General features: G+C 36.6%; 1 protein-coding gene across 4 annotated transcripts in view; it reads right to left on the bottom strand.

Moving 5' to 3' along the window:
- LOC110132251 (ubiquitin carboxyl-terminal hydrolase 9X-like) overlaps positions 1 to 14233 on the bottom strand; it is a 144579-nt gene that overhangs the window by 113197 nt on the left and 17149 nt on the right. For 3 of the 4 annotated variants that reach the window (XR_002312416.2, XM_020885471.2, XM_070464606.1), the window contains exon 2: positions 3409 to 3660. The exons of the other annotated variant lie outside the window; for it this stretch is intronic. Coding sequence is in view for 2 of the 3 variants with exons in the window: in XM_020885471.2 (XP_020741130.2) it covers positions 3409 to 3501 (93 nt within the window). In the remaining variant the exon portion in view is untranslated. The remainder of the gene's footprint in view (positions 1 to 3408; positions 3661 to 14233) is intronic. 4 annotated transcript variants of the gene reach the window in all.

The following is a 14233-nucleotide window of genomic DNA, read 5'->3' as shown; positions in this document are numbered from 1 at the left end:
GAATCCAGGTCTCCCACATTGTAGGCAGATGCTTTACCATCTGCGTCACTAGGGACTCCTCAAATTCAACAGTAAGAAAACAACTTGATACAAAAATAGGCAAAAGACCTGAAGAAACACCTCATCAAAAAGGACTAACAAGTATTAACAAACCACTGGAAAAGATGTTTAACATCACAAGTCACGAAGCAATTATAAACTAAAACAACAAGATACCAAAATATACACATTTGAATAGCCAAAATCTACAATCTTGACAAAGCCAAATGCTAGTACAGCTTCTTATAAAACCATCTGGCAGCCCTGTTTTGCTTTTTACAAACCTAAGCATATTTTTATTATACAATCCAGCAATTACAGTCTAGTGTTTATTCAAACAAGCTGAAAAATGTAGGTCCATACAAAAATCCCACTGTTGTTTAGTCGTAATTTTACTTGTAATTGCTAAAACTTGAAAGCAACCAAGCTGTTCCTCAGTAAATGAACAGATAAAATCTGTGAAACACCCAGACAATGGAATGTTTCACAGTGATTTTTTAAAAAACAGCTACTAAGCTATAAGAAGACAAAGAACTGTAAATGCATATAAAAGTGAAAAGTTAATCTGAAATGATTACACACTGCATGATTCCAACTACATCACATTCTGTAAAAGGCAAAACTATAGAAGGAAGTAAACGACCAAGTTCGCTTCTCTTGAGACTCAGTGATTTAAAAAAAAAAATCCTCCTGCCAATACAGGAAACCTAAGGAGGCTTAGGTTCAATCCCTGGGTTGGGAAGATTCCGTGAGGAAGGGAACAGCTACCCACTCCTGTATTCTTGCCTGGAAAATCCCATGGACAGAGAACCTGAAGGGCTACAGTTCATGGGGTCACAAAAAGTTGGACACAATTTAGCAATTAAATAAACACCATCAATACACCAAGTAGTCACTGGGGATTCAGAGAAGGTAGAGATGAAAAGGCCAAGCAGATTTTAGTGCAGTGAAACTATTTTATTATACTATACTAAGGTATTTTTGTCAAAACTGACAGAATACAGAAAAGACCAAGTGAACCATAACGTAAACTATGGGGTTTGTGATAATGATTTATCTATATAGTTTCACTGATTATAATAAATGTACCACCTTTGGTAAATGAAGATTTAGGCAAGGAGTGGGAAGGTAGTGTAAGCAGGATATAAAAACCTGTACTTTCTGCTCAAGTCTGCCCTGACTCTAAAAGCCCATTAAAAACAAAAAGTGCAATCAAGAACAATTTTAAGTGGTAGTACTCAGAGGAATAATGAAAGACAATAACAAAAACAGTGAATGCTGTTTAAAAAAGGATACAATAACCTTCCTTTCTCCTGGCAAAGTGGTTTACCTATATTAATATGTGAGAGCTAGAGGTAGAAGAATTATTCGAGTTAAAAAGAAATCTCTACACACATGAGATCTGAACATAAAGATCAATGACTCAATTATCCCCTATCTTCCCAAGTCACTATTTTCAATGTGAATGCATCTTATTGGTTAAAAATGCGTGTAGCTAAAATTGATATAACACAGAAGAATAGAGTGATCAAATCCACAATCCAAGGGAGAGATAAACAGACTTCTCAACTAGTAAAAAAATAAAAAAACAAACCAGCAGATTTCAAACTAAATAAAACAAGGTTAGGGCTTCCCAGTGGCTCAGTGTAGAAGAGTCCTGCCAATGCAAGAGACAACGCTTTGATCCCTATCAGAAACATCCCACATGCGGGAGAGCAACTAAGCCTGTATATCCCAGTTACTGAGCCTTTGCTTTTTAGACCCAGAATCTGCAACTACTGAGCCCATGTGTTGCAACTACTGAAGCACTCTAGAGCCTGTGCTCTGCAAGGAGAAGCCACCACAATGAGAAACCACCCCACCCCCACTACAACTACATGGCAGCCTTCACTTGCAGCAAGTAGAGAAAAGCCCACACACCAATAAAGATCCAACATGGCCAAAAATAAAATTATATAAAGAAATAAGGTTATATACTGAACAGAATATACTGAACAGAATATACTGAGGAAACTGCATGTAACTGACAGTACAATAAATGCTGTTAACAGTAACAGACAGCTTTTTTTAAGAAGTGGAAATTGAAATCGACCACATGCTGGGCAGGGCGCCGCCCCCCCCCCCCCGCCCCCCCCACAGGGATGTGTCTCTCACTGTCTCTCTCCCTCTCTCTGTTCTATCTGACTCTCTGTGACCTCACAGACTTTAGCCTGTCAGGCTCCTCTATCCATGGGATTTTCCAAGCAAGAATACTGGAATGGGTGTATTTCTTTCTCTATTAGAAAGAATGTAATAGAAATGTATCTATTTCTTTCTGGAGGGGATCTTTAGCAACATTTCAACCCTCAATAAATTTCCAAGTGAGACACCAGAGAATAGACTCTCCATCCACAAAGGAATTAATTTACAAACCAAGACAAAAACTACCCAGAAAATCTCTAACTGCTTGCAAATGAAGCAATCATGTTTATTCTTTACAAACAGAACTCACCACACAAAATTTAAAACATTAACTAAACAACAGTAAATGCAAATATACAACAAAAGTCATGGGATATGGTGTAGCAAAAATTTATAGTACAAAATACATGCCTTAGAGAACAGAAAAACTGAAATAAAAGCGGAACAATCACCTTATCTAAACCAGAAAGTTCACTTACCTAAACTAGAAAATGAACAACAAATTAAACCATAAGAAAGCAAAAGTAATGACTATTAAAATTTAAAATAAAATAAATGGGAGGAGAAAAGTCAAAGTCAATACTTTTGCAAAACTCTTTTGCAAAATTCAATGAAATGCATTAACCTCTTAAGACAATAAATACGTTACCATTATCAGATATCAGAATCAAAGAATTAGTTAATGAAGGTTTTAATACATTCATCACATGCAAATTCTTCCAGAGAAAAGGGAACAAAAAAAATTTTGTCAGCCAGCACAAAACTCTGATAACTAAAATCTGTATTAAACTCTTTACTAATATTATCTCCTCTATGGTTATTTTAAAAATATGGAATCTGAAGATTAAACATTCTATTACGTAGTCAAAGGTATAAGGTAAACGTGAGTACAAAGATGAGACATGAACACCAACAGCTGACTTGAGTGTATGTTGATAGCTAAAGGAGAAATGACTGATTTAACAATTTTGCCCTTACATTCATACAGAGCCTTATGTTGAAAAAAAAAAAGTTCCTTCTCAAGCATATATAAAGTAGGTTTCCTGTTACTAAAAGCCTCAGTGACTTCTTTTAAGTATTACTTAAAATGATAATGGTTTTTTTATGATTACTTAACAAATTACTCAGGATATCTGTCATTGTTAACTAATTCAAAGCACCCAAAACAAAATAGCCTTCATGTCCTACCTGATTCTGGAAGTGGGGCTGAGACTGTCCATCAGGAGCCTGGCCCTGGCTGTCATTCCCTCCTACTGGAGAGCCACGAGTAGTGGCTGTCATACTCAACACAGAAAAGATTTTTGCTATTTTGTCTGTTTATTTAGTTGTCGAAAGAGAAGAAATTACAGCTCACTTATAGGAGATGAAGCACCAGGATATATCAGCCTTAAATATTTCCAATTCAAGGACAGACCATTCTTGCAGAGATCATTTCATTACCTAAAAGTAGAGGGAATAAAAGGTATACTTGTTTAAAATATTAAAAAATTATTCATAAATAATGAATCATTCTAATTTTAACATATGTATTGTTAACATCACCAACCTCTACAATCAGTAATAGATGACTGAAAAAATGAGAGATAGAAGTAAAAGATAAACTTTTATAAATATTGTTACTCAATAAATTTACATAAAGCCTTTATATGTAATATTCAAGAAAAAAAAAGCAAAGTTCTTAGTTAACATTTTTTACTTACAAAAGAATCTAGAGAATGATCAGTTTTTGCCTTAAACATACTGCAAAAATATAAACACTTAAAGGTATACTGCTCTTAAGTAAATAAAATGAAAAGCCAAGTTAACAGAGAATGTGATGTCTAAGGTTAGTAGAGCAAGAAAATTAATTTTAAAAACACCTGAAGTACTCAATACAGATTACATAAACAAACATATACACACATATTTCCACAAGGTCACTCGAATATCAGAATCTTTCACCTAATGCCTTTCAATACTCAAGACACTCTCATTCAAATTTTGTATTATACAGATCATTTTTAAAACTTGGAGAAATTCTATCATCTTTTGAGAACGATTACTAACAAAAATTAAATCATTTTTTTCTTACATCTCAAAAAAAATGAACTCTCTATCCTTCTTTATGTGGACTTCTAATTCCACTGTGTATGCGCCACATGTAAAAGAGCCTTGACCTTAGATTCAGCTGCCCCATTTCTCTTGGTCAAAAATGTGCTTAAATCTCCCCTACTGAAAAACACAAATATCTGTCCTTTTGCACACATTTCTTGAAAAAATGTCAGTGTCATTCTGGTTTCTCATCATGTGTTTAAAATTATTTTTAAGGCTACTCACTTAAGGCGTGGCCGGCTCTGAAAAGAAACTAGTTTGTCTAAAACTGCAGTCAAAATTTTATGTATACGAGTGTTTGGGGGAGGACAATAGAGAGGACACCTGTTCCAGAACCAAGACCCTACTAGGCTTTCCCTAACTCTTTTGAGGTTACACAGATTTTGTGATATTTGTTCTATCACTTAAATTAAGTAATTTAACCAAAGCACAAATAAGAAGTTTGTGGAAAAGGATTTGTAAGAAAGCATACAAGCCTAGAATTAATCCTATTTCTCTCTAAAACAATACTATTTCCTGACATGGGGGAGGGGTCCAACTTAAAATTTTTCTTCACACACTTTTCCCTTGCTTTGTATTTTCTTTGACATTTGAGGTTACTTGAACTAAAGCATGTTAAAACTGTATTACTGTGCCATTTTATATCTGCCCATATCCCTCTATCTAGAGACACATCTTAAGTAACCTAGCAAAAGGAATAAGTCATTCACAACTGAAGAGTAGCAATCAGTGCAAAGGGAAAGAAAGTGGCAATGCAATCTCCCTCCCCTCAAATAAAATACCTTTCTCCTAGATCAGAATTATTATTTCTTGCAAAGTCTCAGTGCTTTGTCTAGGAAGCAATTCAACACTACAAGGACATTATATCCTAAAACACTAAAGAGCAATTTAGCTACTGTTCAAATCAGTTAAAATGACCTGAATTCAAAACAGCAATGTTAGATTTCCTTTAGATCACAGCATTTTCCCTCATATTCAAACTTCAGTATTTCAACACATTTTCAGGACTAGAAAAGTATCACTTTTCTTCAGTTAAAAGTTAATACTAGAAGAGTGACATCAGCAAAAGGACAGCTACAGGCTCTGGTTCTCCCATATAGACAGTAAGTTAACAGCAATATGTGGATCAAAACACAATTCTAATACAGCTAGAAACTGGTTAATATAGAGTTTCCAGACTCAGGAGAGTTATTAAGTAACAGAAAAGAGAACTGTGAGGAGCTTAAGAGTTCACTGAGTTTTATTTACACTGGCTCATTCCCCAACCCAATGCAGCTCAAAGTAGAAGAGAGAAATAGTACCCAATTCTTGGTTCCAACTGATGCCTCTCCCAGGACAGAAGTAATGGAAGTGGAACGTAGGTCCAGATTTCTGGCTTTCCTAGGGATTCCCAAGTACCCTGACAGAGGCATAGGAGAAAAGCACCCCAAAGTCAATAACATGAATGCCTAAGAAGGTCTGAGAGATCCTCCATCTAGGCGGCCTGACTGGTGATGGTTTCCCTCTGCACAATCAGTACAGTCTGCAACTCTGGCTGTTCTCGCCAATGAACCCTAATTCAACAACAAAAAATCATAAAGCACACCAAAAAATAGGGAAATAAGGCATGATCAAAGGAATAGACAACCAACCCTGTAGAGTGTTTTTCAAATATCTTAAAACTGCAGAACGACCTGAAAGAGAACACAGATAAACAAAACCAGAAAATACCAGAGAGAATTTCAACAAAGAACTCCAAAATGCACACTAGACACTCATGCCTAGACACCTAACAATCAGAAGTCAGACTAAAAGAAAATCTCAAAAGGAGTAAGAGAAAAATGACTTGTCACATACAAGGCTTGTCATACTTGTCAAATACCTATAAATGATTATTAGAAATTTCCCTACCAAAACTTTGCAGGCTACAAGAATGATGGTATACTCAAAATGCTGAAAAGAATTTTATCAAATGTTTATCTCCAGAAATTGAGATTATTATGTACTTTACCCCCTTACGCTATTAGCTTGCTTACATTGATTAATTTTTGTACACTGAACCATACCTATACTCCAGGAATAACTAACTTAATCACTGTGTATAATCCTTCTAATATGCTGTTGAATTCATTTTGTTAGTATTTTGTTGTTTACTTTGCATCACTGTGTACAAGGGATACTGGTCTATAAGTGTCTTTTAGTCTATAGGTTTCTTCAGTCTTTGGCTGAAGCAACAGTCTAACGCTGGACTCAAATAGCAAACATTTCCTCCGCTTCAATTTTTAAGTATTTCAGAACATTGCTAGAAAGATATCATTTAAATATTTAACATTCAAATACATATCACTTGAATGTTTGAAAGAACTCACAAGTAATATCATCCAGTTCAGTGCTTTTCTTTGTTTGAAAATTTTTGATTACTGATGACATCTTCTTAGTAGTTTTATGTCTATGCAATGATTTGATCCTGATAGGTTTTAATGTTTCCAGCTATTTCTCCGCATCTTCTAGTTTACTTAATTTGGTGATGTATATAATAGTACATACTATTTTCTTAGAAATCAACATATTTTGGCATATGTGTTTTAAGTGTTATATCTCCAGTTTCATTTCTATATTCAGTAATTTCAGTCTTCTCTTTATTATCACTCCCATTTGTCAATTTTATTGACTTCTTCAAAGACCAGTTTGGTTTCACTGATTTTCTCTATTTTAGTTCTATTCTTCCTCTCTGTACTATCTTTATTATTTCCTTCCTCTTGCTAACTGTGGGGTAAGTTTTTTCTAGTACCTTAATTCATCAAGTAAGACTGTTATTTAAGATCTTTTCTTAATATACTTTAACAACAAGGAACGAGTATATTGATGCAAAAATTCCTGATGAATGTTGATGCAAAAATCCTCACCAAAATACTCTTACTATCAAATCAAATTCAACAGCACATTATGTTTTAAACACTACAAGGAGGATTTTCAAATAATGTAATACCCCACAGAAAATGAATAAAGGGAGAAATACTAACGATCATCTCAACTGATGGAGAAAAATGATTAGACAAAACTGAACATCCTCTTATGATAAATAATAAAGAGAAGGAAACCCAACATAAGAAGCCAAATATGAAAAATCCACAGCAAAAATCGTAATACTGAAGATTTCTAAGATTAGGAATTGGCAATGCTATTTCACCACTCCTATTTAATACAGATTCGTAACTCTTGAGTCAGGGTATTTAGGTAAGAAAAAACAAAAGGGATCACAATCAAAAAAGGGAAATAAATTATGCCTGCAGGAAATTACCTAATCTCATACATAAATGTTGCTATTACTGAACCGTAGGCAAAACACTAAAGCTTCCACAATACAAAAACTATTAGAATTAATGGTTTCACTAAAGTTTCAAGATACAAAAGTCAACACCCTAAAAACCAGTTCACAGTAAAAAAATCCAAAAAGGAAATTAAGAAAATAATTCCATTTGTAATAACATTAATAAACTTAACCAAAGAAAAAAGGTTCCACGTACCCTTAAAAACTACATTTCTGAAAGAAATCAAAGAAACTATTAATAAATGGAAAGATAACCCATGTCACAGATTAGAGTACTTATTAATATCAAATCTAGGTACAGCAGATAAGAATCTGCCTACCACTGCACAGGACATGGGTCTGACCCCTGGCCTAGGAAGATTGCACATGTCAGCTACAGAGCCAATAAGCCTGTGCACATCTTCTAAGTCTGTGCGTTTCAGAATTCTGCTGCAACTACTGAAGCCTGTGAACCCAGAGCCCATGCTCCAAAGCAAGAAAAGTCACCACAATAAGATGTCCACAACCACAGTGAAGAGCAGCCCTTGTCTGAGTCAACTAGAGAAAGCTTGCATGCAGCAACAAAGACTCAACATAGCCAAAAATAAATAAACAATAAAAAGCAATGTCAATCTAGGGACTTCCCTGGTGGTCTAGTGGCAAGACTGGGTTCCCAATGCAAGGTCCCAGGTTCCTTCCCTGGTCAGGGTGCAGGATCCCACATGCCTCAGCTAAGACTCTGCAGGCTACAACTTAAAAAAAGCTCCCAATATGCTGCAACTAACAGCCGATGCAGCCAACTAAATAATTTAAAATTGTTTTTAAAATTTAGAAGATGTCAAAAAAAAAAAATTATAAAATAAAATGTCTAAAAAAAAAACTAAAAAAAAAAAATTTAGAAGATGTCAACGCTGTAGAATCAATGCAATCCCATTCAATATACCAACATTTTTTGTACAATAACATTAATCATAAAATTCAAATGTAATCTCAAGTCAACTCAGTTAAAACAATCTTGAAAAGAACAAAGCTGAAGGTGTCAACTTTCCTGATTCAAAACAAACTACAGGGCTTATGGTTCAAGATGGTGGAGCAGAAGCAAGTGCACTCATCTCCTACTGCAAAAGCAACAACATCACAATGAATTGTTTAACATGGACCGAAGGACACTGGAACCCACCAAAAAAAGATACCCAATGTCCAAAGACAAAGAAGTTGCAGTGAGACAGCAGGAGGGGCACATAAATGGTGAATTCAAATACCATCCCACCAGGTGGGTGACCCACAAACTGGAGAACAATAATACCAAAGAAGTTCTCCCACTGTTATGAAGGTTCTGAACCCCACATCAGGCTTCCCAGCCTGGGACCTGACAAAAGGACTGGGAATTCCCAGGGAATCTGACCTTGAAGGCCAGTGCGATTTGATTAAAAGACTTCTGCAGGACTGAGGCAACCAGAGACTCCAATCTTGAAGGATACAAAATCTTGAGTGCACCAAGACCCAGAGAAAAGGAGCAGTGACTCCACAGGAGACTGAACCAAAACTACCTGCTAGTGCTGCAAAAACTCCGGAGAAGGCATGGGTTGGCAGGGGCTCACACAGGAACGGCAAGGAAGGAATCTCCCCCTTAGCATAAACCCACTTGGATTTCATCATTAACCCTACCACAGAGCCCCCAGTCGCCCCAGGGCTGGGTCACCTCAGGTCAAACGATTAGCAGGGAGGGAGTGCAACCTCATCCATCAGTAGATAACTGGACTGAGGCTTTAATGAGCAAGGCCCTCCCACAAAACCAAGGCCCAGATTTTCACACCACCAGTCCCTCTTTAGTGAACTAAAATGGACCAGAATGGGAAAATTTAATTCAGATGACCGTTACATCTATTATGTGGGTAGGAATCCCTTAGAAGAAATTGAGAAGTCTTCATAGCCAACAAGTTCAAAGTGCAGTACTAGGGTGCAATCTCAAAAATGAAACAATGATCTCTATTCATTTCCAAATTAAATGTAATTCAACTCACAATCAGTATCACAAGTCTATGCCCCAAACATTAATGCTGAACAAGCTGAAGTTGAACAGTTCTAGGAATACCTACAAGACCTTCTAGAACTAACACCCCCAAAAAAATGCCCTTTTCATCATAGGGGACTAGAATACAAAAGCAGGAAGTCAAGAGATAGCTGGAATAACAGGCAAGTTTAGCCTTGGAGTGCAAAATGAAGCAGGGCAAAGACTAACAGAGTTTTGTCAAGAGAACGCACTGGTCATAGCAAATACCCTCTTCCAACAACACAAAAGAAAAATCTACACAGGGACATCACCAGATGGCCAACACCAAAATCAGATTGATTATATTCTTTGCAGCCAAAGATGGAGAAGCTCTATACAGTCAGCAAAAACAAGCTGACTGTGGCTCAGATCATGAACTCCTTACTACCAAATTCAATAGAACAATCCGGTATGATCTACCTAAATCCCTTATGACTATACACTGGAAGTGACAAATAGATTCACTAGACTAGATCTCACAGATTAAGAGTGTACGAAGCACTACAGATGGAGGTTCGTGACACTGCAGAGGAGGCAGTGATGAAGACCGTCCCCAAGAAAAAGAAATGCAACAATGCAAAATGGTTCTTGGAGAAGGCCTTATAAATAGCTGAGAGAAGAAGAGAAGCTAAAGCCAAAGAAGAAAAGGTAAGATATACCCATCTGAATGCTGAGTTCCAGAGAACAGCAAAGAGAGATCAGAAAGCTTTCTTCAGTGATCAATGCAAAGAAACAGGAAAATAAGAGAACGGGAAAGACTAGAAATCTCTCCAAGAAACTGAGAGATACCAAAGGAACATTTCATGCAAAGATGGGCACAATGAAGGACAGAAACAGCATGGACCTAAACAGCACCAGAAGATATTAAAAAAAGGTGGCAAAAATACACAGAAGAAGTATACAAAAAATAACAACAACCCAGATAACCATGATGGTATGTATGATCACTCACTTAGAGCCAGACATCCTGGAATGTGAAGTCAAGTGGGCCATAGGAAGCACCACTACAGAGAGAGCTAGTGGAGGTGATGGAATTCCAGGTGAGCTATTTCAGGTCCTAAAAGATGATGCTGTTAAAGTGCTGCATTCAGTAAACCAGCAAATTTGAAAACTCAGCAGGGCCACAAGACTGGAAAAGGTCAGTTTTTGTTCCAATCCCAAAGAATGGCAAGGCCATCACACAATTGTACTCATCTCTCACGCTAGCAAAGTAATGCTCAAAACTCTCCAAGCCAGGCTTCAACAGTACATGAACCAAGAACTTCCAGATGTCCAAGCTAGATTTAGAAAAGGTAAAGGGATCGAAGATCAAATTGCCAACATCCTCTGGATCATCGAAAAAACAAGAGTTCCAGAAAAACATCTACTTCTGCTTTACTGACTACGCCAAAGCTTCTGCCTATGTGGATCACAACAAACTGTGGAACATTTTTAAAGAGATGAGAATACCAGAAACCAGCTTACCTGCCTCCTGAGAAATCTGTATGCAGGTCAAGAAGCAACAGTTAGTTAGAACCAGACATGGAACAACGGACTGGTTCAAAACTGGAAAAGGAGTACATCAAGGCCGTGTATTCTCATCCTGCCTATGTAATTTATATGCACAGTATATCATGCAAAATGCCAGGTTGGATGAAACACAAGCTGAAATTAAGACTAACAGGAGAAATGTCAATAACCTCACATATGCAGATGACACTACCCATATGGCAAAAAGCAAAGAAGAGCTAAACAGCCTCTTGATGAAAGGCAAAGAGGAGAATGAAAACGTTGAGTTAAAACTCAACATTCAAAAAAAGAAGATCATGGCATCCAGTTTCTTCATTTCATGGCAGACAGATAGGGAAACAATGAAAACAGTGAGAGACTATTTTCTTGAGCACCAAAATCACAGCAGATGGTGACTACAGCCATGAAATTAAAAGACACCAGCTCCTTAAAAGAAAAGCTATGACCAACCTAGACAGCATTTCAAAAAGCAGAGACATTACTTTGCCAACAAAGGTCCACTGAGACAAAGCTATGGTCTTTCAAGTAGTCATGCACAGATGTGGGAGCTGCACTACAGAAAAGAGGAGAGTGGAAGAATTGAGGATTTTTAATTGTGGTGTTGGAAAAGACTCTTAGAGTCCCTTGTACTGCAGGAGATCAAATCAGGCAATCCTAAAGGAAATCAGTCCTGGATATTCATTGCAAAGACAGATGCTGAAGCTGAAACCCAACTTTAGTCACCTGATGGGAAGAACTGACTCAATAGAAAGGACCTTGAATGCTATGAAAGATTGAAGGCAGGAAGAGATACAGACAACAGAGGATAAGATGGTTGTATAGAATCATCAACTTAATGGACCTGAGTTTGAGCAAGCTCCAGGAGTTGATGATGGACAGGGAAGCCTGGCATGTTGAAGTCCACCGGGTTACAAAGAGTTGAACACGACTGAGCAACTGAATTGATTTATACACAGTGGAATTCTATTCAGCCTGAGAAAAAGTAAATTCTGACATATGTGGCAACATAGATAAGCCCTGAGGACACTATGTCAAGGGGAATACGCCAATCACAAAAGGAAGAATAAAGTAGGATTCCACTTGAAGCATGTAATCAAATTCATAGAGAAAGTAGAAAAGTAGTTGCAAGCAGCTGGGAGAAGAGGGCAATGAATACTGTTTAATGAGTTTCATTTCAGTTTTACAGGATGAATAAAGTTCTGGAAATGAATGGTGTTAGTTGCATAACAATGTAAATGGACTTATTCTGACCTCTGTGAGGTGACACCTCACTGTACTTTTGATTTGCATTTCCCTAAAAATTAGTGATGTTGAGTATCTTTCCATGTGCCTCTTGGCTGTCTGCATGTCTTATCTGAAGAAATGTCTGTTTAGGTCTTACGCCCACTTTTTGATTGGGTTGTTTGTTTTAATATTGAGCTGCATGAGCTGCTTGTATTTTGGAGGGAAATCTTTGTCAGTTGCTTTGTTTGCACATATTTTCAAATATTTGCAAATGGGTCTTTTTCCCATTCTGAGAGTTGTCTTTTCATGTTGTTTGTGGTTTCTTTTCTGTGCAGAAGCTTTTAATTAGGTCCCATTTGTTTATGTTTTTATTTTCATTACTCTAGGAGGTGGGTCAAAAAAGATCTTGCTGAGGTTTGTGTCAAAGAGTGTTTTTCCTGTTTGCCTCTAAGAATTTTTACACTTAGGTCTTTAATCCAGTTTATTTTTGTGTGGCTGGGGAGTGTTCTAATTTCATTCTGTTACATGCAGCTGGTCCAGTTTTCTAAGTGCCACTTACTGAAGAAACTGTCTTGTCTTCATTGTGTACTGTTGTCTCCTTGTAATAGATTAGGTAAGCAGAGGTGTGAGGATTTATCTTTGGGCTTTCCATCCTGTACCATATATCTGTATTTCTATTTTTGTGCTAGTACCATACCGTCTTGATTACTGTAGCTTTGTGGTATAACGTTACTAAACTGCATAACTGAAACAGGAAAATGGTAAATTTTCTTCTGCATGTTTTAATTTAAATAATAGATACATAATCTGGACTTAGCAGATGCAAGCATTATGAAATAGGAAAGCTCGCAGATGCAAGCATTATGAAATAGGAAAGCTCAAGTTATATTTATCCTTCACAATGCTACCTAAACCTTACTCCTCTTGCACATCATTTTGCAACAGTAAGCATTAATATCAACTATCTTGTACTAATGTAAAACGTGAGTTAAATGTTTAAGGACATATAAAATAGCAGTTAATTCTGTGCTATAATTCAATGGCATTATGAGCCCTATGTAAATTAAAGCAAAGTACAAAAATACTTATTTCTAAATTACTATATAAATTTTAATAAAGGTATTTAAAATGAATTGCTACAGTACGTTTAGTATGATTAAAGGCATGTAAGACTTGTAGTCTGAAAGAAAATCTTCAACAAAGCAGCAATTCCCTGATTTTTTTTCCCACTACCATGTATGATAAGCCTCATACACAATGTACAGGCTTACTAACATATGTCTATAGTCACAGAGATGCAATGCTAAAATGCAAACCTTTACTAAGAAGTGCAGTTTATATTGAACATTACATACAAATAAATGGTTTCTCAAGATGGTTATAAGGCTAGATGCTAATAGTGGAAATCAATTAACCACCTAGAAATGAACTTAAAGAGTTTTTCCTCCTCTCATAAAAACAAAAACATGAATGAGAATCCTGTTTTCAGTAGAAAGAATTTGAACATAACTTTTAAGTAACATTTTCCCCATCAGTTACTTTAGGTTTTACTCCGGATGTTATTCCTGGGACTTTTAATCTGTATTCATTCTTTTTTACCCATTTTATTAAATTCATTTTCTACAATGTTGTGCTGGTTACAATGTGGATCAGCCATATTGCTGTTCAGCTGCTAAGTCATGCCTGACTCTCTGGAACCTCAAGGACTGTAGCATGCCAGGCTTCCTTCTTCACTACCTCTGGAGTTGGCTTAAATTCGTATCAATTGAGTCAGTGATTTTATACATATACCCCCTCCCTCATGAATCTTCCTCCCTTCCCACCATACTACTCCTCTAGGTCACCAC

The sequence above is a fragment of the Odocoileus virginianus genome, unplaced genomic scaffold, assembly GCF_023699985.2.
Source record: "Odocoileus virginianus isolate 20LAN1187 ecotype Illinois unplaced genomic scaffold, Ovbor_1.2 Unplaced_Contig_32, whole genome shotgun sequence".
Classification (NCBI taxonomy): Eukaryota; Metazoa; Chordata; class Mammalia; order Artiodactyla; family Cervidae; genus Odocoileus; species Odocoileus virginianus.
The sequence above is the reverse complement of the archived record's forward strand: the minus strand, read 5'-3'. Positions and strand labels throughout refer to the sequence as shown.